This window comes from Rhinatrema bivittatum, chromosome 1 (assembly GCF_901001135.1).
Source record: "Rhinatrema bivittatum chromosome 1, aRhiBiv1.1, whole genome shotgun sequence".
NCBI classification, from domain to species: Eukaryota; Metazoa; Chordata; class Amphibia; order Gymnophiona; family Rhinatrematidae; genus Rhinatrema; species Rhinatrema bivittatum.
The window spans coordinates 550,053,086-550,077,793 of record NC_042615.1 but is presented as its reverse complement, the minus strand read 5'-3'; the positions used below and the strand labels follow the sequence as shown (position 1 = coordinate 550,077,793).

At 44.6% G+C, this 24,708-nt stretch overlaps 1 protein-coding gene across 3 annotated transcripts in view; it reads left to right on the top strand.

The window, feature by feature from the left end:
• The window catches only part of LOC115099110 (guanine nucleotide-binding protein subunit alpha-14), a 389,345-nt gene that overhangs the window by 344,100 nt on the left and 20,537 nt on the right, over nt 1-24,708 (top strand). For all 3 annotated transcript variants that reach the window (XM_029616466.1, XM_029616480.1, XM_029616473.1), the window contains exon 3: nt 22,413-22,567. In XM_029616466.1, the coding sequence (XP_029472326.1) occupies nt 22,413-22,567 (155 nt within the window). The remainder of the gene's footprint in view (nt 1-22,412; nt 22,568-24,708) is intronic.

The following is a 24,708-nucleotide window of genomic DNA, read 5'->3' as shown; positions in this document are numbered from 1 at the left end:
TTCTACACATATTTATTAATCCCTTCAAAAAAAAAATCTGACAGATTTGTAAGGCAAGACTTCTCTTTGGCTCGTCCCCATTAAACTGTATTCATCCAGATGGCCAGAAATGTTGTTCTTCAGACCAGCTTCAACCATTTTGCCCAGTACTGTCTTCATGCTCACTGGTCTGTAGTTCCCCGGATCACCCCTTTAGGGAATGGAGCACCACAGATTATAAAGTAATCTTTGGAACCTCTGACTATATAAAATACAGTATTTATGAATGTATTAATTATTCTGACTGTAGTCGATTGAGTTCGTTTTAATTAGACAGGGATTCATTCACTTTGTCTTAAGACTAGAGATTTTGTTGAGAGCTTTATCAATTAAAATAGTTGACTGACAGAGTGATTATTTCAGTGGTTTAGAAAGTTAGATGCATTTTCACAATTCCTCCAGATGACTGACTACGAGTTATCAATCACGAGTTAGCAGTCACAGCTATCTACCCCAGACTAAAGGTAACGTCAGACCTTTTTTGTATGAAATCCCAGTATTCCATTGTTTAGGTCATCAGACCAGCCTTCCATGGATCTACTCGCACCCTCAGCGTAACTAGACGTACCTCTGCTTTGTGCTAGATAGACAGCATTTTCAGTACCAGTCTCCTGTAGACTGGCTTTCTGGATGTTCAAAGGTGTTTCACATTTTATATGGAGAGAGAGATGCTCTTTCTGGAAATCAGAACAGAGTAAGAACATAAGAAGTTGCCATACTGGGTCAGACCAAGGGTCCATCAAGCCCAGCATCCTGTTTCCAACAGTGGCCAATCCAGACTACAAGTATGTGGCAAGTACCCAAACACCAAGAAGATCCCATGCTACTGATGCCGGTCATAAGCATTGGCTATTCCCTAAATCTGCTTGACTAACAGCAGTTTATGGTCTTTTCCTACAGGAACTTATTCAAACCATTTTTAAACCCAGATAACCTAACTGCCTAAAGCACATCCTCTGACAACAATCTCTAGAGCTTAATTATGTGTTGAGTGAAAAAGAATTTTCTTTCATGTAGTTTACATTTTCTACTTTCTAACTTTAAGGTGTGCCCCTAGTCCTTGCATTATCTGAAAGAGTAAACAACCAATATAATCCTTTCATGATTTTGTAGACCTCTATCATATCCCCCCTCAGCTGTCTCTTCTCCAAGCTGAACAGCCCTAACCTCTTCAGCCTCTCCTCATAGGGGAGCTGTTCCATCTCCTTTTATAATTTTGGTTGCCCTTCTTTGTACTTTGTCCAGTGCATCTATATCTTTTTTTTTTTTTTTTTTGCGTGTGGCGAGCAGAATTGAACACAGTATTTTGTTTTGAGTACCAGGAAGGATAAACTGACTTCTAAGACATCTGTTGGCAGATGAATAAAAAGATTTACGGTATTTTTTCCTTATCTTTGAGGTTTAGAAGATGTTTTTCGGTCCCACGCTTTGTGACAGCTCATGCAACAAGATCTGTGGCAACTTGAAAGACAAGGATAATGTCTGTGATAGACATTTGTAAGGCTGTTAACTTGGAGGTTTATTAAACAGTATGGTATTGACAGGTGGGCATCAGCGGTTGTGGTGTTTGGAAGGAGAGTTCTGCCAGCCATTTGAATCACGCTTTTGCTGAGGCAAAGCCTTACATGGTACAGGCTGGCAAGACCTTGCAGAAAAGGGGGTTCTCTTACCTGCAAACGATCTCTCGCTGGTCTGGACCAGAGCTGCCCTGCTAAAGGACTTTGTGTGAGTGCAGTGTGGTTTTTTTATGCTCACATTTCTAATTTGTCTCAGTTTTTTTCTGTTATATCTAGTGGGGAAACCAGGGCCGGTGCAAGGGTATCAGGCACCCTAGGCAAACCTTCTGCCTTGTGGCCCCCTCTCCTGGTCCAGGCCTCAACTCTGACCCCGACCTCATTTACTCAGACAGGGCCCCTCTCTTACACAGACACACTTAGGTTTCTTGTGTCATTCACACATGCACCTTTACACAGGCTCCCTCCCTCTCTCTCACTCCATGCTCTCTCATACACACACAATCCCTCTCACTCACACACACACACACACACACACATACACAAACAGAGGTGCCACTTGTGGCCCACCGAGTTTCTGCTTCTCTCAGCCGCGAGCAGGATGGGTGCCTCTCGTGGCCTGCCGAGTCTCTACTCCATCGGCCGTGAGTGAGAGAGGCTCCGCTTGTGGCCCCACATGGCTGCTTTTTGTCTCCCCCTAATGGCTGGTGCCCTAGGCAATCGTCTAGTTCGCCTGTTGAGACGCACCTGGGGGAAACCGTTGCACTGACGGAGGAGGAACAGTAGAAAAGATCCTCGGATGATGCAGGCATTTTGGGAAACTTCCTAAGAGAACTAGTGTTTGTTTACACTGCCAGCAGGTTGTGTCTTACTCTGTGTGGTCCAGACTGGCAAGACATTAACAGAGAGGGAATTAAGGGGTAAATTAATCTTTCATCAGCTACTGTCTTATCAAGAGAGTGATGGTGCTGTACACCTTGATGCAGATGAGCAAAATTGAATTCTTCATTCAGTGCCAAATGCAGAGTCTTGCATTTGAGGTACTGAAATCGAAAGGAGCTGATAATCACAGACTGGGAGGGAAGCCTTGGGGCGTTAGTTTCTGAGGATCTGAAGGCAGCAAAGCAATGTGACAAGGCAGTGACTAGGTCCAGAGGAATGCCGGGCTGTACACAAAGAGGTTTAACCAGTAGAAAAAGGGAGGTGATAATGCACTGGTGAGGCCTCACTTGGAGTACTGTCTTCAGTTCTGGAGAACGAATCTCAAAAAGGAGAGAGGGTAGAAGCTGTCCAGAGAGAGGCGACCTAAATGGCGCGGTGTCTGTACCAAAAGGCATATGAGACGAGACCTGAGGGGATACAAACTTAGTATCTGATCGGCATTAAAAATGCACGAGACAAACCTTTTCCAATGGAAAAGAAGCTGTAGAACCAGAGGTCATGACTTGAATTCCAGGGGAGTTAAGACTCAGGAACAATGTTGGGAAATATTTTTTTGCATGGAAAGGGTGGTGGATGTCTGGAGTGCCTTCCCGGAGGAGGTGATAAAGACAAAACAGTGATCAAATTCAAAAGGGTGTGAGGTAAACCCAGAGTATGCCTAGTGACAAGAGGATAAAACTGAAGCTCTGGGGTAACTTGCAGTAACATTTCTGAATGGGGTAACTTGCACAAAGCAGCAGTTACAAACTTTAAACAAGAAGGGGACAGGGACTTGCAGGGAGCGGCAGTTACAGCCCTGCACACCTTGCTGTCATTTACATTGTTACTGTATGGATTTGTGTGGTCTTTAGGCTAAGCAGGGAAAGCAGGCCTTGCTCGGATAGTGACATTTCAGGCCGATACAGTATAGTGCGGTCCGGTGGAGCGCACTGTTAACCTGCGTTTGGATGCGCGTTTTCAACTCGCTAGCTTTACCCCTTATTCAGTAAGGGGTAATAGCGCATCGAAAACGCGCATCCAACCCATCCCCCCCGAAACTAATAGCGCCCACAACATGCAAATGCATGTTGATGGCCCTATTAGTTATTCCCGCGCGATTCAGTAAGTAAAATGTGCAGCCAAACCGCACATTTTACTTTCAGAAATTAACGCCAGCCAAAGGCTGGCGTTAATTTCTGCCAGCACCGGGGAAGTGCACAGAAAAGCAGTAAAAACTGCTTTTCTGTACACCCTCCGACTTAATATCATAGCAATATTAAGTCGGAGGTCCCAAAAGTAAAAAATAATTAAAAATAATAAATTTAAAATCAGCTCACGGGTTGAAAACCAGACGCCTAATTTTGCCAGCGGCTGGTTTCCAAACCCGTGGCTGTCAGCGGGTTTGAGAACCGATGCCGGCAAAATTGAGCGTTGGCTGTCAAACTCGCTGACAGCTGCATCTTTTTACCACGGGCCCTAATTTGAATTTTTTTTTTTTACTGAATCGCACACCAGGGGAGTGGCCTGTGCGCTCGCTCGCCCGCTCTCCCGCGACTTTTACTGTATCGGCCTGTTTGTTAGCTGCTTCCCAGCAGCCCTGGGGTGATTCTCCCTGCTGCTTGCTCCTTGCCCTCTCACTCAGGACTATGCTGAATTGTAAAGGATGGAGGGAGTCAGCCTCGTCTCTCCTACCAGGGTGGTTAATGGCTCATGTAAACCAAGGACTGCAAGAGGGGTGAGAAATGTTAACGGGAGCTGGGGCAGGTAACGATTGAGACTGGAAGCTCAAGCCCTAGCACAGAGTACAGACAGATAGTAACGAGGTAACAGTTTTCATGAATTTTCAGTATGAAGTGCAGAACATGGCTGCCCGAAAACAGGTAGCAGCCAGCGTAATGAGCCAGTTGGGAAAAACTCCTCAGTTCTGCGTGACAGATGGCTGGTTAAACTCTTGAACTGCAGCCATTGCTGTTCGTACTGCCTGCTGTAATTCATTTTGGCTGACTGGGAATTAATGTGATAGAGGTGATGGAGACAGGCGCGCTGGCTGGGTTAGGTTTTAGGATGTAAGCAGAGCCAGCCGCTGACAGTCCTGGGTTCAGATAAATGTTTCCATATTAAGGCTGAAGAAGCCAGGCGGAGTTGCGACGTCCCCTTTCATCACAGGCTACCTCTACTAGCCATGACAAGAAATCCACTCCTTTCCTATTCAGCCACAGCGTTGGGATCTCTTGAACCTCTCTGACATAGGCTCGAATCTCTGCTTTGCCCTTCACTATGTCTGTGACTTGGGTCAAGTCATTTTATTTTTCTGTAAGCCTCACTGCTCCCCAACTAAAATGCAACTAAAATTGTGTAAGCATGCTGGAAACCTTCTTTCATGCTCCCCTTTCAAATCCGTTGTGCAGCGTCGAGGGGGGAGGGCGATAAGCTTGGGTCAAAAGATCCTGCCATGTTCTCTGCTTCCAGATGTTACTACTGTTCTGTTTCTTACCTGCTGTAATTATTTAGGGATGCATTCCCAAAGGGATCGAGCAATGGGGTTAGGTGGCTCAGTCCCTGAGGGGGAGAGTTGTCCCTGCAGTGTGGCTGAATCAAGTTTCCCCAGACAGCTGGAATTAACTCTCTAAGAAAAAAACCCCAGGCATTCTCAGGATAGAGATTCTTGGCTGGCTAACTTGCCTCTCTATCCCTGAATGCTGCAAATGCAGGCTTAAATCTAACCAACCAAAATCTGTCCGGCTAAACCTCTCCCCCCAGCCAGCCGTGCCTCAATCCCTACTGAAATGTCTTTCCCTCCCGCTCAGAAGCCCCGGTCACTGCTGTAACTCCCACCCTTCCTCCTACTGCCAGAGCCCTGATTGCTGTTGAAACCCCCTGCCTGGACAATTTTCCTCCCTCCCACCCTGAAGCTATGATCAACAGAAGATCTCCGGGTAATCATCCCTTCTTCCCATCCACAAAATCAGGATTCTCTAAAAGCACCCCCTCCCCAGAGTGTGCCCTATCCCTCCCTCCCTCCCTCCCACCTGAGGTGAGGAGGAGGAGGGAGATTGTTTGCCCCAATGGGGGAGGGGGGATCATGGGGATGAATGAGGGAGAGGACATGGGTTATCTTTGGGAGTTCAGGGGGAGGGAGGGCATTAATGGGATCTTGAAGTTAGGCAGGTAGATCATCTTTAGGTGCTCAGGGTGCCAGTTCCAAAAGCCTTTGCATGCCTTGCATTGCTGTGGCTCTGCCCTACAATCTGCGCCAGCTAAGTTACACCTAGATGCATTTTCAGGTGCAGTTTAGCCAGCTGGTTGTGCTGGAAATGTGCTTAAACTTAATTAGTTAAAATCCAGCTGGCTGAGTCGGGTGCACAGGGCTTTTTGAAACTAGACTGCATAATAATAACAACAGTAATTGCCCTTCTGCCTGCTTTAGAAAGCTTCCTGCAGTCTGTTTTGCAGAAATGCAGCAGGCCTCCCACTCCAGGGATGATTGCATGCTGTTTTTATTATCTGGGGGTGCATGTTTTCTTTTGCAAGGGATTTTATGATTGTTTTGCAGCTGATCTTTTAATGCTTTGTTTTACAGTGTTTCCATTTATAGCCTGCCTACACATAAAGTAATGCTCAAAGCAGGAAACAAAGGTGAACACATTCATAAAATAGAATACACAAAATAAACTAATACACAATACATTAGCAAATCATAAATGCACTATAGCCAAACACAATAATGGAATCCTTTGTCTTGCAAGTGATTTTATAATTCAGAGGATTCCAACATTGTGTTATCTGTATTGTATTTTTTTCATTTGTTGTTGTATTATTTTATGTAATCTGTTATATACAATTTTATGAATGTTTACATTTGTTAGCCACTTCGAGCAGAACATGATGTATAGGCAGGCTGTAAATTTAGATTGTGAGCCCTTTGGGAACAGGGAAATACATACAATACCTGAATGTAATCCACTTTGAAATGGCTGAAAGGCAGAATATAAACCAACTAAAGAAATAAAGTACTGTAAAGCCTGTGCATCTCGCAAGTGCTGACGTGTAAATACCTTGGGTTCAGATGATATACAAACCCCAGCTTTTGATCATCCCTAGTAAAAGGCCCGTTGCTTTGCAACAAATTGGAAAAAGATATAAAAGCATAGTGGGCAATGTGGAGAGTGAGAGAGGGGCATTCAGCTGCAGCACAGTTAAGGTTTCAGCCCCACCTCAAGTCTCTTCTCCTTTGTTTTGCCTTGGCATGACCCCTTATCCAGGTCCTCTCACCCCCATGCCCTGTTTCCAGGAGGCCTTCCCTGGTTCCCTCCTCCATGTTTCCCCATGGCCCCGTCTCAAGTCTTCTTGCCTGATACCTCCATTCCATGGCCTTTTCTCTGGATCTTTCCCTGCTATTGCCTCCATAGTCCCTTCTCTGGTATTCTCTCATGACCCCATCTCAGGTCCTTTCACTCCATCCACAGTCCCATGACCCCCCCTTCTCTCCCATCTGTCCTTCTCAATCATCTTTTCTTAGCTCCTTCTCCTCTCTTTCCCTCTTGACTAGTCCTTTCAGAGGTTTGCTCACTTCTGTCTCCCTCATGACCTGTCCCGGATTCTCTTACCCCAATACCCCATTTGCATGGCCCCTTCTAGGTCTCCTTTCCCCTGTGCTTCTCTGCGGCCTCTTCTCAGCTCTTTTTTCTCCCAACTCCATGGTACTTTTCTCAAGTTCTCGCCCATCGATTCTTCCCGGCGAAGTCTTCTTCAAAGCAAGGCCTGGGAAGCCAATGGCAAATCCTGTGGGACCTCTAGGGTGGCTCCCAATTGGGCCCACTGCTTCTGAGAACACTCTGCAGAGGTGCCATCCACCATCGCAGGCCTCTCCACTCCTTGCACAGCTAGAGGGACGCGGGGAGAAGGTAGGGGACCGCAGTGGCACGAAGAGCCCTGCCCCTGCTCCAGCCCCAGCCTGCCATGAAGGAAAGAGAGAGAGACCATGGTCTGAAAGAGCCCCATTCCTGGCTCAGCCTGCAGTGAGCAGGAGACTTGCACTCCTGTGCTCTGAAGACTGCACCCCGCCCCCCCCCCTCCCCCAGCCACACAGCGCACTGTGACAGCAAAGAGGAACCAGAGCAGCCCAGTCCCACTGGCGACAGAAATTGAAAGCTCCCCCCCCCCTTTCCATTCCCAGAAGAGCAGGAAACATGGCGTAGCCAGCAGCGGGAAGAGCGCAGCGGCGGATGTGGTGCCGGGAGAGCACCGCAGAGAAAAGCGTTGAAGCTGGAACCTCCTCCCCAACTCAGCTCTGCTCCAGCCCCATTGGATCCAAAGTGGCCCCTGCCTAAAAAGTAGTGAAAACCACTGTCTTTTTAGCTCCTTGTCCTCTATCTCCCCCTCACCTGGTTATTTTTAGGGTTCTCTCACTGCTGTCGCCTCTATAATCCTTTCTCAGGATGTTTTCCCCTCCCCATGCTACCGCAGGTAGTTCATATTTTTGTGTGTCTGTGTTGTGGTTTTCTCTGCTTGTCGGTGTGTGAGAGAGAGAGTGAGAGGAAGAGTGGGTCTGTGGGCATCTTGATGTGTGTGTGTGTGGGTTGTGTGCGTGCATGCTATGGCTGTGTCTATCTTTGTTGTGGTTTTTCCTGTGTGAACGAGAGAGGAAGAGGGTGGGTCTGTGGGCCTGTCTTGGTGTGAGAGCATTTGTGTATACATGTGTACGAGTATGAGCAAGTGTGTATGTGGCTCCTCCTTCCCCTGATCCCAGTGCTCTTCCTCTTCCTGACCCCTCTCCCCAACTCCAGCACTCTCTGCCTTCATTCCACTCCCCTTCCCTCCCACCTGCTCCTCCGATGCCCCGGCTTGCCTGCTCCTCAGCGCCGTCTGATTGGGGGAGCAGCAACTTAAACAAATGAATGCCAGCGGGCGCCCCTGCATCGGTGAGGCGAAGTCCCGGAGGACGTGCCAGCAGAGAGAGATACGGCAGGCTGCTCTTCGCACGGGCTGATGCCACGCCTTCCTCCTTGCGGCCTGCGTGGGTCGATGCCAGCAGAGTCCCGGCATGCATTCCAGCCAGTGCCCACATTATCTGTCCAGCACACACCCAGGCCTGTCGCAGCGGTTCCCCCATTTTATTTTTATACAGAAGATGCTATATCTCATGACTATAAAAACAAGAAAGATCTCATCCTACCCCCCATACCTCAGTGGATATGTGGAAGCAGTGTGAATTACTTTACAGCCAAGTAAAACATGAATTTTTTTTTTCTCTTCAAATTTGGCCTAGATTCATAAGGTTTATGGAAAAATGTCATCCTGCTCTGCAGCTTTTATGTAGATCGTTATTTAATGTGGCTGCTGTAGGTTGAATGAGCCAGGAGATAATGTGTATACAGAGAAAGCAAATACATAAGCAATATATTATTAGAATAACGCTAAAACCTATACCACCGGTATATGTTATGTGAGTTTAATGGTGGGGGTGTGTTTGTTGTAAACCTGCCTAGAGTCTTGTTTGAAAGGTACGGTAACAGAACGCATGGGAGTAACCTGCACGGAGTGGCAGTTACTACCGTAAGCAAATTGTTGCGCAGACTGGATGGACCATTTGGTCTTTATCTGCCATCATTACCTTGTTACTTATGTATGTTATATAAATGGAAGAAATAAATAATTAAATACTAGAAACTGGACAAGCAGTGATTGCAAGTGTAGTACGCTTTCATTAGGTAACAGGTGAGCTCCGGCTCCACAAGAATAAATAGTGATTTTTTTTAAAAGTGTGATGCAGGCGTGACATGAAGGTGCTGCATTCTGGTCGCTTGGGACAGACATCCGTTTCTCTTTTATGTTAATGTGCTTTTCCTCCCTGTTGGGTTATTATTGCTGATGAGTATTTGTAAACAGGTGGTTTTTTTATTTGATATCCTACCTTTCCCTTGTTCCTAGTAAATAAGATTAGGATTTGTTGCCCTAGGAAGTGTTGCCTGCCCTTGCAGTGTGAATGGGTGGGAGGAGATGGCTTTGGGCAGTGATGGAAAGACACCAGAGATTTTTTTTTTTTAGTTGCATAAGTTTCATTCTGCTATCCTGGGCTTGCAGTTGAACTGGAACCGGTCCCAGCTGGGCTGTGAGTTGCCTTTTGCAAGCAATTGGGTCCCCCCCCCCATCCATGTAGGCCAGTCAGTGTAGTGGGAATCCTTGGTCAGCAGCCAGAGCCCATGACTTCCTTTGTGACCCAGTGCACGTGTACACTGAATCTGGCCACTAGGTGGCACTGTTGAGAGATGGGTGGGATTCTCTTCCCTAGGGACTGTGAATGTAACAATCTTTGACAGATTTTTCTGCATGTACAGCTGGAAAATATTTGAAGTTTGGCTTGAGGGATACATGCTTTGATTATATTTTCAACTATGTAAAGTCATAGTTGTCAATGTCAGGAAGGAGGAAGGAAAGTGATGGTAACGATTGTCTCATCAGTTGATTGAAAAAAAAAATCACAATTTCTGGTTTCCTTTGGCTTTTATGAATGTTGTAGTGCAAATAAGGCTCATAGTAACTAATAACATAGTAGATGTTAGCAGATAAAGACCAATTGGCTCATTCAGTCTACACAATTATTCTGGTCTATAATTGCTAAGTATATATTCTAGCTGCCAACTCTAGAAGCTTGACCACTTGTAGGATACTTTGCAATATCCAAGTCGGTTATAGTTGCCTTCCACTTTGGTGCTTTACCACGCTGGATAGATGATTCATTTCCATACTTAATCCAACATCCAACAGCAACTCCACACACCTTCCCTGACCTGCCATCAAGCTTAGTAATAATTTAAACACCTACCACAATTAGTGAAACTGTTGCCTGAACATCTGATCCGTATATCCCATGACCGTGCTGGACTGTACTAGGCAACTACAAACTTGCCAGCATCAGCCCAGTTGGTTTCTGAGGAATTTTAGCATATTGGCTCCAACCTGGCTACCCCATGGCTTGTGATATTGCTAGGTTATGTTTCCTATGCCTGTCCCTTGTTTTCTCCTTATCTGTCCTCTTGTCTCTGCAATTCAAAGGAGCAAATAGGTTGTTGGCAATATTGCAACATCCCGATCTTGTTCCTACTACTGTTCAAGCATGGTTGAACTCTATCACAGTGCTGGTTTCCATCAGTACTGTTGTAGGTTGTTCCATACATTTCAACCTCCTCTCAATGAAGAAGTATTGTTTTTCCTCCTATCATGACCCCATGTCCTTTAATTTCAGGGTTCATTGTTAACTGACTCTCCAGCAGTAATACTGATTACACCCAAATTTGTTTATCCTTGGTTTAGTTAATGTCACTGTTGATTGTGTGCTTGCCCTGTGGCAAAGTAAATGTGTTGTCAAATCAATTGTGACTTTACTTGCATTAATTAAAGCAAGATTCTAAAGGAAAAAAAAGGAAACCTTTTGTCACTTCTGGGAGAGAGCTCACTATAAACATTTTCAGCTATGATTGCATGACAAATATCGCACCTTTTATTCTGGAAACATGCATAATTGCATTTTTATGTATTTGGCAGATGAGTGTGGGCGTGGAAAAACTTGGGCAGTTTCCAAGATATTGTTTACACTGTGACAGTAGAAACTAAGCCATCTTAACATTTTTCTGCAGCAAAAACCGAATTTCCTTTGAACAGAATAAGTCCAAGAAAACAAAGAGGTAGGCGATCTATGATACCGTCAGGTGTGCACAAAAAGAATAGATGCCTTAATCTTTTTCAATCCTTTATTGGTGCAGAGACATTTCAAGTAAATTGCCCGACTCAGGCCGAGTTTCGCAGCTTTGTAGCCGCTGCCTCAGGGGCTACAAATAAACAAGTCACATTAACCAGATAAATATCTCACAATAAATACACTATTAAGATCTCTTAAATATTAAAAAGAATTTTATATAAATTAATAAACATCCTTTTTAAACATTGCAAAGATCTAAAATCAACACAACAAATCAAAATGATAAATGAAAAAGTTAAAAAATCCGATAGTAAAACAGTGACATTAGATAATACTTTACCTCCAAACTTCAAATCACTGATACTGTATAATCCACTTTGATTATATAGTATGCCATCGATGAGTAAACAACTAAAAGAGAAACAACCACTATTACAACATATATAGAATCTATAAAAAATCTAATCTCTAATTCATTTAATAAATGAGCATTGTTAAAAATGCAAATTTCTTAAAAAATGAACTTTATTGTATATGCAAATTTGATAAATGATGACCCAAAATCATAGACAAATATATAGAAAAGATGATCTACACTACAACTAATCCATCACACCACATTATTTAATTTATGCACGACAAAAATTGTTCTTTGAGAGTTTAAAATCTCACTATGCTGTACTTCTCATTACAGCATTTTTACACAAACCATAATATAAAATGACATTACTAACATCAGTAGCACTATTTAGTCAATATTGCAAACTTAAAATTTGCACATCGCTCATAATCAATGCCTATAAAACAACTTGCACAAGAGAGTATTACTAACATCGGTAGAGCTTTTTAAACAATAGAAAAAATAGTAAAAACTTAATCCTCCACTGATGCCACATCTACTACCTACTTGCGATTAGTAAGTCTCCTACGCTCTTCTAAAATAAATCGAGATACAATCTTTGCATGCAGTTATTTCAAACCGCGTTTAATCAAACGTTTTGATTCTTAGCACTAAAAATATATCTATATGAATCAATTCCTGCCGATTCTAAAAAACTTTAATTTAATGCCCCGGTTTCAATACTTATAGAAAAAATCTGTAAAAGCATCTGATTTAGCTAAGGGACAGTAGGATATATCAAAAAGGTGAACTTACACTAAGGTCTAAACTAATAGAATAGAAATGAATGAAAGTGGTGGTAAGAAGCTGCGCATGGACTTCATAAGAGACAGCAGGGAGCCAGCTAGAGCAGGTTGCTGGAAATATTCTTCCTCCACATTCTGATATTTGGAAGAGCGCACAAAAATTCAGAGAATGCTATTTTGTCTAGACTTGGTAATCCCCACCATAGAATGGTTTTGGAATGGTATAGTAAAACAGAGTACTACGCGGCGAATGTTAACCTCTCCAACCCTAAAGGTTTGGCACTATATCACGTTTTTTTTTTGGCTCAGTAGCTGCACCTGCTCCTTTGAACTTCCAGCTCAGTTGAAAACCCGCCTCAACTTGCTACAGCAATTGCAGGCTTGAGGGAGGGGTAGGGGGGAAAGGGAGTCATGGTCGTCATTAAGGTGACCCCTGGTGGCTAAATTTAGAGTCCATGGTGCCGTGCTCTGAAAAGAGCCCTGATGCACAGCTCCTGGCTTCAGAACTGTTGTTGCAGTGATTGGAGTGGGAATAATGGGAGGGTCTGTTAAAATAGAGGAGAACCCTCCCGGATTATTATGAATGAAAGCTCAAGGCACCAGCATCCCAGCCTTGGTTCTGCCCCCGCCCCACCAAAAATGAAAACCAACTGCTTTGACCAAATTCGGGCATGCGTCTACCTGGGTTTTCTCTGCAGCTTATTCCACTTGCCGTCCAACCCAACCATCATTGCGACTAATGCCTGCCTGAGAGATAGGGCCTGCGTGCTTGTCTCCAGATCCTAGCACGCCTGCCTTTTTAAAACAGATGGTGGATGCTGCCGGGCTCCTTAGCCGGGACTCCTTGCTTTCTAGGGGCTGTGGATATTTCACAGTAGACTGAAAAGGACGACTGTTTGGATCAGTGGATAAGGCCCATGTTTACACAGCCTTTCATCTCAGTCCACAGCCTGACCTCGTTAGTAGTAGCTTAAAGCCTTTACCATTTGATGAACTTTGAGGAAAAGAGGTGATGAGCTGGGTTCAGTTCCCAATGGATAGGTATCCATGTCATGACAACCTTTATCGTAATTGGTACCCTTATAAGAGAGTCTGAAGAAAGAGGCCAAAGATTGACTTAGGCATGGTGCCTCAAATGACCCTCTCACCCTTCGAGATGATGTCCCCAGAGATAAGGCGCATTGCCAGGAGAAGCGTTTACTCTCGGCACTGTAAATCCAGCACCTTTTTATTTTTTAAGCACTAAGTTCACTGGAAAAATGGGTATAGTATTTTTATGTAGTAAATAAATAGAAATAAAATAAAAATAGGTAGAAGACCCAAAAAGATTTTATTTCAGATACAGGACAAAATCAGCTTTGCTAAAGAAGTCAATATTATTAACAGTCTTAGAAATCACATTAGGCACATCCAGATATATTTACAAAAATCCTCTTATTTTACAGTCCTGTCTTCCCTGGCTCTGCCCTGATAATCCATCAAATAATTATGTGGGCCTCAATTCAGTTATATTGAGGACTTCTATAACTACGTGTCCATAAGTTACTTGCTAAATTTGACAACTATAATCATGCCTTCTGTTTACAAAATGCATGCAAGAGATCCTAAGTATTTCTGAAAAGTTATGTGCCTTTTAGATCAGCCCCTGCTTGGAATAGTAGAAAACATTTTCATGAGATCAGACATGGTTGATTGTGCCCTTCAGAGTCTGTAGATTTGAGCAGGAACAGAGTTGACAGCCAGACAGGAAGGGGGGGGGGGGGGGGAGGGGATACAGTACTAGTTATCACTTAAAACCCACACATGGCTTCCAAGACTACACAAATTGACTCATACATTCCCAACAGCATAACTTCTTCGCGAACATCCCAGCCCCACATGTACTTTTAATAGATAATTATCATCATGACATAACCCAGGAACCGTGCCCTACCATAACCGTGACTGAACATGTGATTGAGGTGATGGTGATCTTCACCTCAGTGACATGTTCAGTCTGTGATAATGCTCATGGTTTTGGTAGATGGCCCTCTGGACATTAGCCCGCGTGAGTGCAGTCGGATAAGCCCAGTCACATTGGAGATATGAACAGTACCAAAGAACCCCTTTTGCACATACCAGCTGTATTGATGAGTACACAAATACTGATTGCAGTCGGGCATGGAGGCCATCATGGCACTCCTAAAGGATTTGACGCATCTGGCGGCAGAACTGACTGATGTCAGTCATGGCTCCTGGTGCCCCGAGGAAAGAGCCAGTGGCCAGGCAGTGAAGCATTCTCACCTCCATTGATAAACTGCAAGTGTGGTCTACGCAGGCATCAACACCGCTGCGCAAACGGCCGTGAAATGAGACTTGACAGGCAGAATCTGCTTAAGCTTTCACTCTGTCAGCTCTTCCAGATCATTTGGGCTGAAGCATTCTCCTCGGTGATTCTCAACATCTTCCTTCTGGTCAAAAAAGAGAAGAGTCACTTGGAAAGTTACAGATAACGTGCGTCAAAGACACATCCACTTTAACTAGGACAAGTAGGAAGGAAGGTTTTTTATTGCACATTCTTTCTATGATATAGCCTGCCCTTTATTACAGTCCATTATCCTATTATGCGTATCAGCTATGTGAAATGTGACATGAGAAAGGGCTCTTTAAGTTTCCCTGCTGTTCGTTCCTTTGTCGTATGCGCAGCTCTCAAGCCGCTGCTTTCATGTGGCTTTGGGTCATTCCCTCATTTACCGAGGAGATGGCAGCAGCTGCAGCCCTGGATCTGCAAGGCCTGGTGGCAGAGTGCCAGCCTGTCTTCAGTAGGGCCTCCAGAGCAAATATTGGGAAAGCGAGGAGCCCTCCTCCCCACTCTGGTAATTACTTTTCAGTTTTACAGAGGCTTCCCACTTGGAAGAATGTTGTCGAGGGCATTGTACACATAGTTGATGTGTCTTGTGGGCGAGCTTGAGATAAGTATAAATACAGTTTCCATGTAAACTGGTAGGTTTCCACATTTATTGATATTTTTTTTTTCTTCAGGAAGGTAAGAGGGCAGCAACCACCCTACCCCTCATCTTGGGTGGCATAGGGGGCACCCTCTTAACTGATTATTGGCAGAAGAATTATGTGAACCCATGGTGCCCCTCACCATGAGGAGGGTTTTTAACTGAAAAGCCAGCTGCAGAGGATCCTCGCCGCCAAAGCTGCAAATAAACAATTTAATGCTCTTTCAAACCCTTATTGATTGTAGGGTGTGTGACTGCCATTGTGATCACTCATGCTGACTGTTGCTCGTACTTGTGACCACATGGCTGATGTGTTTCTGGTGTGTGCGCGTGCGAATCTGGGAAAACTTTGCTACTGCTCCCGCAGATTGCTCGTCATTTTCACCTGCGTGCCCCCATGGCTATAGCAGTAGGTTTCGGTGAGGGCGGTAATCAAAAGCTGTTTTCATGGTAAAACATTGGTTTGCCTACATAAACGGGCCTTTTTGATTATTGCCCACCCTGGGCACGTGTGTGTCGGCAGCACAAGTAATTCACCCGTGCGCGTTTGGAGGTGCCCTTAAGGTGGGCTGGGGAGGCCCTGGTGCAGACGGTGTTAAATAATCAAAACTACCTGAGAAAGTTTGCCTTTAAAAAAAAAAAAAATGTCCCTGCACTAAAGGCAGGTGCAGGTTTGTGTGCAAACTTCTTGCAGGGCAATAATCAAATCCTCTTGCGTAGATTTTCCTTTGATTATTTTGGCTAACTCTGTGGGCTTTACCGGAAGGCAGGTGGTTTGATTACTATGTGTGTTGTATGTGTGTTTTCTGTGTCTCACTGCTTGGGGTTTTGGTTTTCATGTGCAAGGCTCACTTTCACAGTAATACAGTGATAAGGTGGATGACTGAAGAAAAAGGCCACCTACCCCGTCCACGCTGCTAAGAATACGTCCTAACTGCCAGCCACGGAGTGGGACCACCTGCAAGATCTCGCCTTAGCCTCTTCTTTTTTTTTTTTTTTGGTTCCCTCCCACAATCCACCTTTCTCACGTCTCATCACAAAGCTCTGCAATAATCTAAACAGCCAGCAATACCGGCGTTGCTGTTTCCTGAACTGGCCTCCCAGGTTCCCCTGCGTCCCAAGACACCCGAGTGCCCGTGGTTGTGCTAGGGCGTCTAGCTTGCCGCCTGCCAGGAAGACCCAGCGGCTAGTCGATTCTTCCATTCCACCCTGTTGCAGGGTTGCCTGCGTTTCCACCAGGACTTTTTAAGATTTCAGATCACCCATTTTGCCATCCGTTCTAGCAGCCCCCCACATTAATTGAAACGGTTTAGGATGGCGCCATAACTACTCGGCATTAGGTGCTGCCTTCATTAGCTGCTGACATGGCAATGGAGACGGCGCTAGCAGCGTACTGTGATCCCAGCAGAAGACTGAGAGGGAGGAGGCAGACACAGGAGGCTTGGAATCTTCAACCTGTTGGTCATACAGGAGGGAGTTGGGGGTCTGCCCTTGCACTTGTGGTAAAATTCATAGCAGAGAGATTCTTTCTGGGGTTCAGGGCTGGGCACTTGTTTTGCTGCTTGGCCAGGGGGTGGGATGGCTTGCTAGGTGCGTGAGATATGTTTTGTTTTTTTAAGTCAGCATGGCACTTAATCGGCTGTATTCTTTTGAATATAGCGAGTTAAGTCCAACGTTATCTGGCCACCTGAGGCCAGATAACTTTAAACCCAACCAGGTATATTGAAGAGCTGACTGGTTAGCTAGCTGAAGGTAGCTGGATAATTTTAATCGGGAATATTCAGTGGGTCTTTTATCCTTATCCTGCTGAATATCTGGGAGAAATTATCTGAAGCTAATGTGAAGTTAATGCTTCTCTTTTGCTTTCTTACAGTGCAGATAGTTGTTTGTATACTTTAAGGAAAAGCTGATCCTAGAGAATCCTGCGTTCACATTCATTTAAAAACCTTACCAGCCTGTTAGTCATTTTTTGAGTCATTTGCAATATAAAATATGATTTAGACAAAAGGGTAAATAGGCTTAAGTAAGTAAATAATATTTTTTAAAAGGTATACTCTGCATACAGTTAACTAATTGATTTTCCATTATTTCACCATCCTGTACTGAAGGATCATTATTAAAATCATTTCTTCTACCAGATTGCCTGGGAAATTATGAGAGTGTTTTTTGTTGTTGTTGTTTAAGGAGGATCACAAATTATTGCCATTACCGAGGGGATAGAGGAGAGGCTGGGACATTGTACATGTTGTACAAACCCTGTTGTCTGAATTCCACATGAGCAGTGTTGCTGATCGTTTAAGGTGCATCAATATTATGTGGATCTGCTTGGGTTGTCCCTCTAGGATTAAATACGGTGGTAGGCAGGCACTGTTGCGTAAATAATTTGCCAATAAGACTTTTGAAATAAATTAGAGCAGATGTTGCCATTTTAGCTTAGAAGCAAGGCCTATTTGTGGCGTAGGCGTTCAGGTTTCATGGAGACGTTATGATTGATATCGTGGAAGATTTGACCTGTCGGTAGGAAATGGAAGCCAAGAACTCCTTCTCCAAGCCTGGATGTAGACGGACGGCATGTGCAATCTGACACAGCGACATTGCTTCCTGTGTATCTTAAGAAATTCCGAGGCAGGAAGGTGCAGTGGTTGGCCCTTCCCAGGGTCAGCAGATTTATTCTGTGATCATCCGCTGGAGATTACATTATCTGGCACTCAGGGTAACTTCCTCAGTGTTAGAAACTGGAAATGTCAATAGCTGAAAGGATTTGCACTGAGTTATGATTTCGTATTGTCTGTGCATATTTCTTTTTTTTTTAATGGGTTGTGTACCGTTTTGAATCTAATATTGAGGTAGAGGTATTTAAGTGTAATAGATTTATAGATTTAGAAAATTTGCAAAAATCATAAAGATGTGCACAGTACAATCACATTTGTAAATTTGCAGACTGAAAGCAGTTTTAGAAAACAAGCTGTATCCCTGCAACTGAATTTTATTTAAAGCTGAATGGACGAGAGATTTTTAAAGAGGGAGGGATTAGGACTTTTTTCTTTCTTTCATTTCCTCCTTGATCAAGCATATGCCAAAGGTAGCAGTGATATCTTTTGCTAACCTAAAAGCAACATTGAATGGATAACTCTTGGCTGGTTAGTGTTTCCCGAGTGCCTTCAGGAGAGAGTTGGGAAACAGTGGGCTAGTAAAGAAATCAATTGGACACTTCAGACTGTATAATCACAAATAACATCGCAGTGATGCTAAAGTTTAACTGCTTCTGTGGGCTTCAGCCTTTATTAAATATGGACGCTTGGGTTTATTCTGTCGAATTTGTGAGTATTCTCATCTCCAGCATTCATTCAGTCCTCTCTCATTTTCCATCTCCGTCTTGCCTTCCCTCCTCGATTTCCTCTTTGCGTCACACTCTCTCCATAATACTGTGCCAGGGCAGCAGTCAGTTTAAGTGGCCTGGTGGCTCAGTGGCTTACTGTACACTGCTGTGTGGATGGTCTCAGGTTGAAACCTCAAGTTGGGTCTGCTGCTCCCCGGGTCGACTGGGGCCGGGAATGCTGCAGGGGCAGCGTTCACAACCCCTGAGGGGGAGCGGGGAGAGAGTTGGAGGAAGTCATGGCCATCCCTTAAGGGTGACACCATGATTGCAGGATTCCCAGAAGAGTCCTGGTGCATGGCCCCAAGCCAGGTCTGTCACTGCAATGATCGGACTACGTACATTGCGGGATGGAGAGGAAACATAAAATAGGGAAAATAATCCCCAGGTAGTTGCAAATGAAGGCCCATGGCATCATGATCCCAGCCCTGATTCCAATCAAGCTGGAGGCCCAAAGGAGCAAGAGGAAACTGCCTAGTTAATAAGTGTTTTGTGGGTGCCTTATTTGGTTTCCTTTTGGATTGGGATGGGAGGAAGAGGAGTAGAGCTCACTTCTTATTTCTTTGCCTGATACACAACTGTGGTGTATAGGAAAGAGTATGCTTCAATGTAGATGATGTGGTTCAGGAGCACTAAGTTCAAGTGAAATATCATTTAAGCATGTGTATTAAATGAACAGGAGCCATGCTGGGAGGTACCACTACAACTGGGCTAGCACAGAGTTCTCATACTCCATACTTATAGGCAGTATGTGTTTCAAATAAAAGTCTTGCTCCCCCTAGTGGTTGGAAGATTACATATTCATAGCAAGACATGTTTAATTTTTCTTCTTCCTGTCCAACTGATGCTTAAACAATTTATTAGACAGATCAAACCACAAGCATGTGCAACCCTCAGTTGGGAATCATAAAATAAGAGACCTGACACTAAGGGTTCTTCTCCTGGCATCTAGTCTGTGGTCTTAAAAGGGACCAGGCTAAGAGAGAGAGAGTGAGGGTCTCATGCTGGTCAGAGAACCAATGAAACAAATCTGATTTCCTCTCTGTGACTCTTAACTGCCTCCCCTCTCTCCAAGTGAAACTCTTGCTTTGCTCTTCACTCATTCCTTGACTGAATCTTGAATCTACACATTGGGATTCAGTAATTCAAGTCCACATCAAAGGTTTGGTTGCTCCAACTAGCAAACAAATTTATTTACAATTTCTGGGGAATTGACAGTGAAATACAAACAATATGGGTTACAGGCTACCACAGCAATGTTAACTGCACAACAACCAGGGTAATAAAAAAAAAAATAGCACTACTCCTTAGCAGTAAACCATCAGAATTCAGTTAGCTCCAAGAAAACAAGATGTCCAGCCTGTCTCCCCAGATAACACAAGCAACCAAAACGATAAAGGGGATGGAATGGCTCCCTATGAGAAATAGTAGGAGGTTAGGGCCATTCAGCTTGGAGAAGAGATGGCTGAGGGGGGATATGGTGGAAGTCTACAAAATCATGAGAGGACTAGAACAGTTAAATGTGAATTGGTTATGTACTCTTTCACATAATAGACTAGGGGCACTTCATGAAGTTAGCAAGTAGCACATTTAAAACAAATTGGAGAAAATTATTTCTCACTCAACTCACAGTTAAGCTCTAGAATTTGTTGCCAGAGAATGTGGTTAAGGCAGTTAGCTTAGCTGGGTTTAAAAAAGGTTTGGACAAGTTCCTGTAGAAGTCCATACATTGTATTAGTCAAGTTGACTTAGGGAATAGTCACTGTTTATTACTGCCATTAGAAGCATGGGATAGACTTAGTTTTTGGGTTCTTGCCAGGTACTTGTATCCTGAATTGGCCACTGTTGGAAACAGGATGCTGGGCTTTATGGACCCTTGCTCTGACCCAGAATGGCAGTTTCTTATGTTCTTATTCATGAGCACCTAGGATTTAGTTAAGGATTATCCCAGAAAGGAAAATGTTTGTCCATACTTGATCCTAGGGCTCCTTAAGGAGCGCCTAGAAATTGCACTTGCACTCCATTACAAAAAGCAAGACAATTAATGCCCTTCTGGGGGACTTGAAAAACCAGAAGGCCTCTAGGAAAAAAAGGGGAAAACCCCGGAACAGGCACTGCCCCCTTCAGTTTCTAATGCAGACTCCTATAGAAGAGTCCTCACTTGAAAAATCAGTTACACAGCCCCTCTAGAAGTTACCTGTTACACCACAGTAACCTGATGATAAGACTGCATTGCAAAACCACCTACCTAGAGGATAAATACACATTTTACCTTAAAACTAAATGTCTCACTTTTGGATTCAGGCTGATCTGGAAAGGGAAAGGAGGACCCAGGCCACTTCCTAAGACATTCCCGCTTTTCTTAATATCCACAGCGATTATTTTGGATGCATCAGAAAGCTCGTGCATATTCACTGGGTGAATTCTGAAAACACGACAGGCTGGGGGTTCACTATGACAGGTTTGGGAACCATTAGGGTCCATCTCCACCATTCTTAATACAGGACTTGATGTAAAACTCTGCATCGGATAACTGGGATCCGGAGGAAAGTCGATTACTAGACATCTCCATCAAATTTTGCTTCAGACTTCAGCTATTCATATTCATCCGTTTGGGGCTTCTGTAGGATTGGCTATGATAGTTAAGAAAGGGGAGTAGTAATTATAGAAACCTCATCTCATTTCTCCTGGTTTCCAAGTCATCCATGGGATTCAAAGTCCAAACCACGCTTGGTAAATTTCCTGAAATGTAATTTAGTTGTTTTCATTGTGTGAAAGTTTTGAACAGTGCTCTTAGCCAAAAAGTATGACCATGCCATTATAGCCTATGGAGGGAAACAGTCAGGATTTGCCAAACGCTGCAGCATAAAGTTTAGAGATTTCAAAGGAGAAGAATTATTGCTCTAAATAGGGATCCAGTTGAGTTTCCCAGACGTTCAGAGGTTTCTTTCTGTGGATAGTGTTTTACTTTGGGTCAGATTTTGAGGCTGGGTAAATGTGGTATTTCCATTCTACCATAAGTAGAGACAAGAATGCCACAGGTCGCTAATGCTTAGAGAACATACAGAAGGATGTGGGTTACGCTGGATAATTGCTTGCGCTAACAAGATGCAGATTTTCAGTTGAAGCATCGTTCATAACGGAAAGGAAATTCATGAACATAAAAGTAAAAGCAGAGGGGGAGGTTGGTAGGAAGACCACAACATTCAAAGAGAGCTTGTTTTATTCAAGTGGAGGAGAATGGATAGCAAGGTCAATAGTTTTTTGTTTTTTAGTTTCACAATTATATTTCAACCATTCCCTGGATTTCTGTACTTAACTAAAGAGCTACTGAGATGTTCACAAATTCATTGGAGGGAGGTGTATGCTGTAGTCATCCTAAAAGAATATAGAGGCTCGCCTTTGTGCTTCTGTGAGCAGATGGTGAGAGTCGTGCCCTTGTTCTGTTCTATTAAAGCAAAGATGCACAGTTTGCTTTGCACGTGTCTGCCCTGCACTTGTCTCTAGTTCTTTTTTTCTAAAGCTTCCTTAAGATCCTAAATCTTGGAAAGTCAACAAGCCAAACTTTAGAGGAACTGTAAAACACCAGAAATAACCAAAGCACAGCTAATTGACCTTTAGCAGATCATTGTACCCAGTTGATGCTCTCTTTTTTAATGTGCACTCTCTCTCCCTCCCATTACGCTGTGCATTTGTCTGAACTATAAGAATCTTCTCTTCTCTTGCTGCAGGAAAATGCACTGATCATCAGAGATGTGGAGGTGGACAAAGTGAGCAATTTGGAGAGAAAGCACGTCGAAGCCATCAAGAAGCTCTGGGAAGATTCGGGAATCCAGGAGTGCTATGACCGACGGAGAGAGTACCAGCTGTCAGATTCAGCTAAGTAGTAAGTACAGCGCCCAAGCTTGAGATCCTGCAACTTTTTCCCTGTACTTGCAAATTAAAACTGCAGAGTAAAATACAAACTCACCTAAGTCATTTAATAAAATCAGCCCAAAACTAAGAAAAACACAAGGGGGCAGATTTTAAATACTTGCACGAGCACGTACTTTTGTTCGCACAGCAGGCGCGAACAAAAGTACTCTGGATTTTATAAGATACACGCATAGTCGCGCGTATCTTATAAAATCCAGGGTCGGCGCGCGCAAGGGGGTGCACAGTTGTGCAACCTGCGCGCGCCGAGCCCAGCGCGGCCTGCCTGTTCCCTCCGAGGCCGCTCCGATTTCGGAGCGGCCTCGGAGGGAACTTTTCTTCGCCCTTCCCCCACCTCCCCCCACCTTCCCCTACCTAACCCACCCCCCTGGCCCTATCTAAACACCCCCCCTACTTTTGTCGGCAAAGTTATGCCTGCTTTGCGTGCGTCGGCTGGCAGCCCCGCTCCGTCCTCCGGTCCCGGGGGCTGGTCCGGAGGCCTCGACCACGCCCCCGGGCCGGCGCCACGCCCCTGGGCCCGCCCACGAAATGCTGCGGCACGCCCCCGAAATGCCCCGGACACGCCCCCTTCCCTCCCCTTTTCGAAAGCCCCGGGACTTACGCGCGTCCCGGGGCTTTACGCGCGCCGGCGGCCTATGCAAAATAGGCGCGCCGGCCTATGCAAAATAGGCGCGCCGGCCTTTTAAAATCCGCCCCAAGGAGTAGACATCCTAATACTGATTGGTGTATTATTAGACTTGATCCCAGTGCAATGGCTTACTAGGATAAACTGAACATGGAGTGGGCTGACGGACTGACAAAGGACACTGTGCTGGTAATTTTCATTTGTAATGTATATTACATGAAAAAAGGAGCAATGGTAACAAAAAGGCCAGACCATCAGAAGACAAGAAATTTCATAATAAGGACCAATGTTTGTGTACGTAGACAGCACTGTTGGCTTTAGGAAGAGACCAAGTTGGGGGGAGGTGGAAAGCACAGAGAAAGTGTTAAGGCAGGTGTTGCTGAACTCCTCCCTCTTCCAACGATGTAAATATTTATTTATTTTAATTTATATTCCGCTGTTTGGCACTTCAAATCAGATTACATTCAGGTACTGTAAGCATTTCTGTATCCCCAAAGTGCTCACAATCTAAGATGGTAACTTTTAAACATGCACGCGTATGCCAGCTTGCGCCAAAGGATGCAACTATTTTATAACATACGTGCATATATGCGCACCTGGTATAATATAGGCTGAACGCACATACATATGCGCACAATTTCATATGGACACGCGCATTTATGCGCAGATGCCTCTACTGTGTAAGGGGGGAGATTTTATAAGGGACACACGCCGACGCAATTACCAGTTTGCCCATGTAAGGGATAGAACTTCTTAACCCCTCTAGTTAAATAGCCTCCCTTTTACCCTATTAGCGCCAACCTTAAAACCCCGCTGACTGGCCTATTTATTTTTTATTTTATTACTTCCAGGCCATCCATAGCAGTAGTAAAGTTACGTGGCAGGGGATGCGCATTTGTGCATGTAACGGCTTTCATGTTAAAGACCCGGTATGTCCATGTCCCACCTAGACCACGCCCATGCCCCGTCCCATTTTTCAACTTCTTATTTGTGCCCGTGGGCGCCTTTTAAAAGGCACGCGGTGCACGCTGGCCCAACTTCTGCGCGTATCTCCCGGCTTTGGCGCGCCTAGGACTTTTAAAAATTTACCTCTTTGTTTGTACCTGAGGCAATGGAGGGTGAAGTGACTTGCCCAAGGTCACAAGGAGCAGCAGTGGGATTTGAACCCTGCCTTCCCAGGTTCACAGTCCACTGCTCTAACCACTAGGCTACTCCTCCACTTAATTGATGTGATGAGGCAGACCACATTGGTGGTGGTGATGGTGGGGTGGGACAGCAGAGAGTCAAGCAGGATGGAATTTCTGCAGGAAACAGAATGCACTCTGGAATCTTTATAGGTAGAAATTCCATGTGTGATGGGGAAGAGTATAGCAGTGGGGATATCCTATCACCTGCCTGGCCAAGATGAAGAGTGAGAGTCTGAAATGATAATGGAGATAGACAGGCCAATAAAATTGGCAGCACTATAA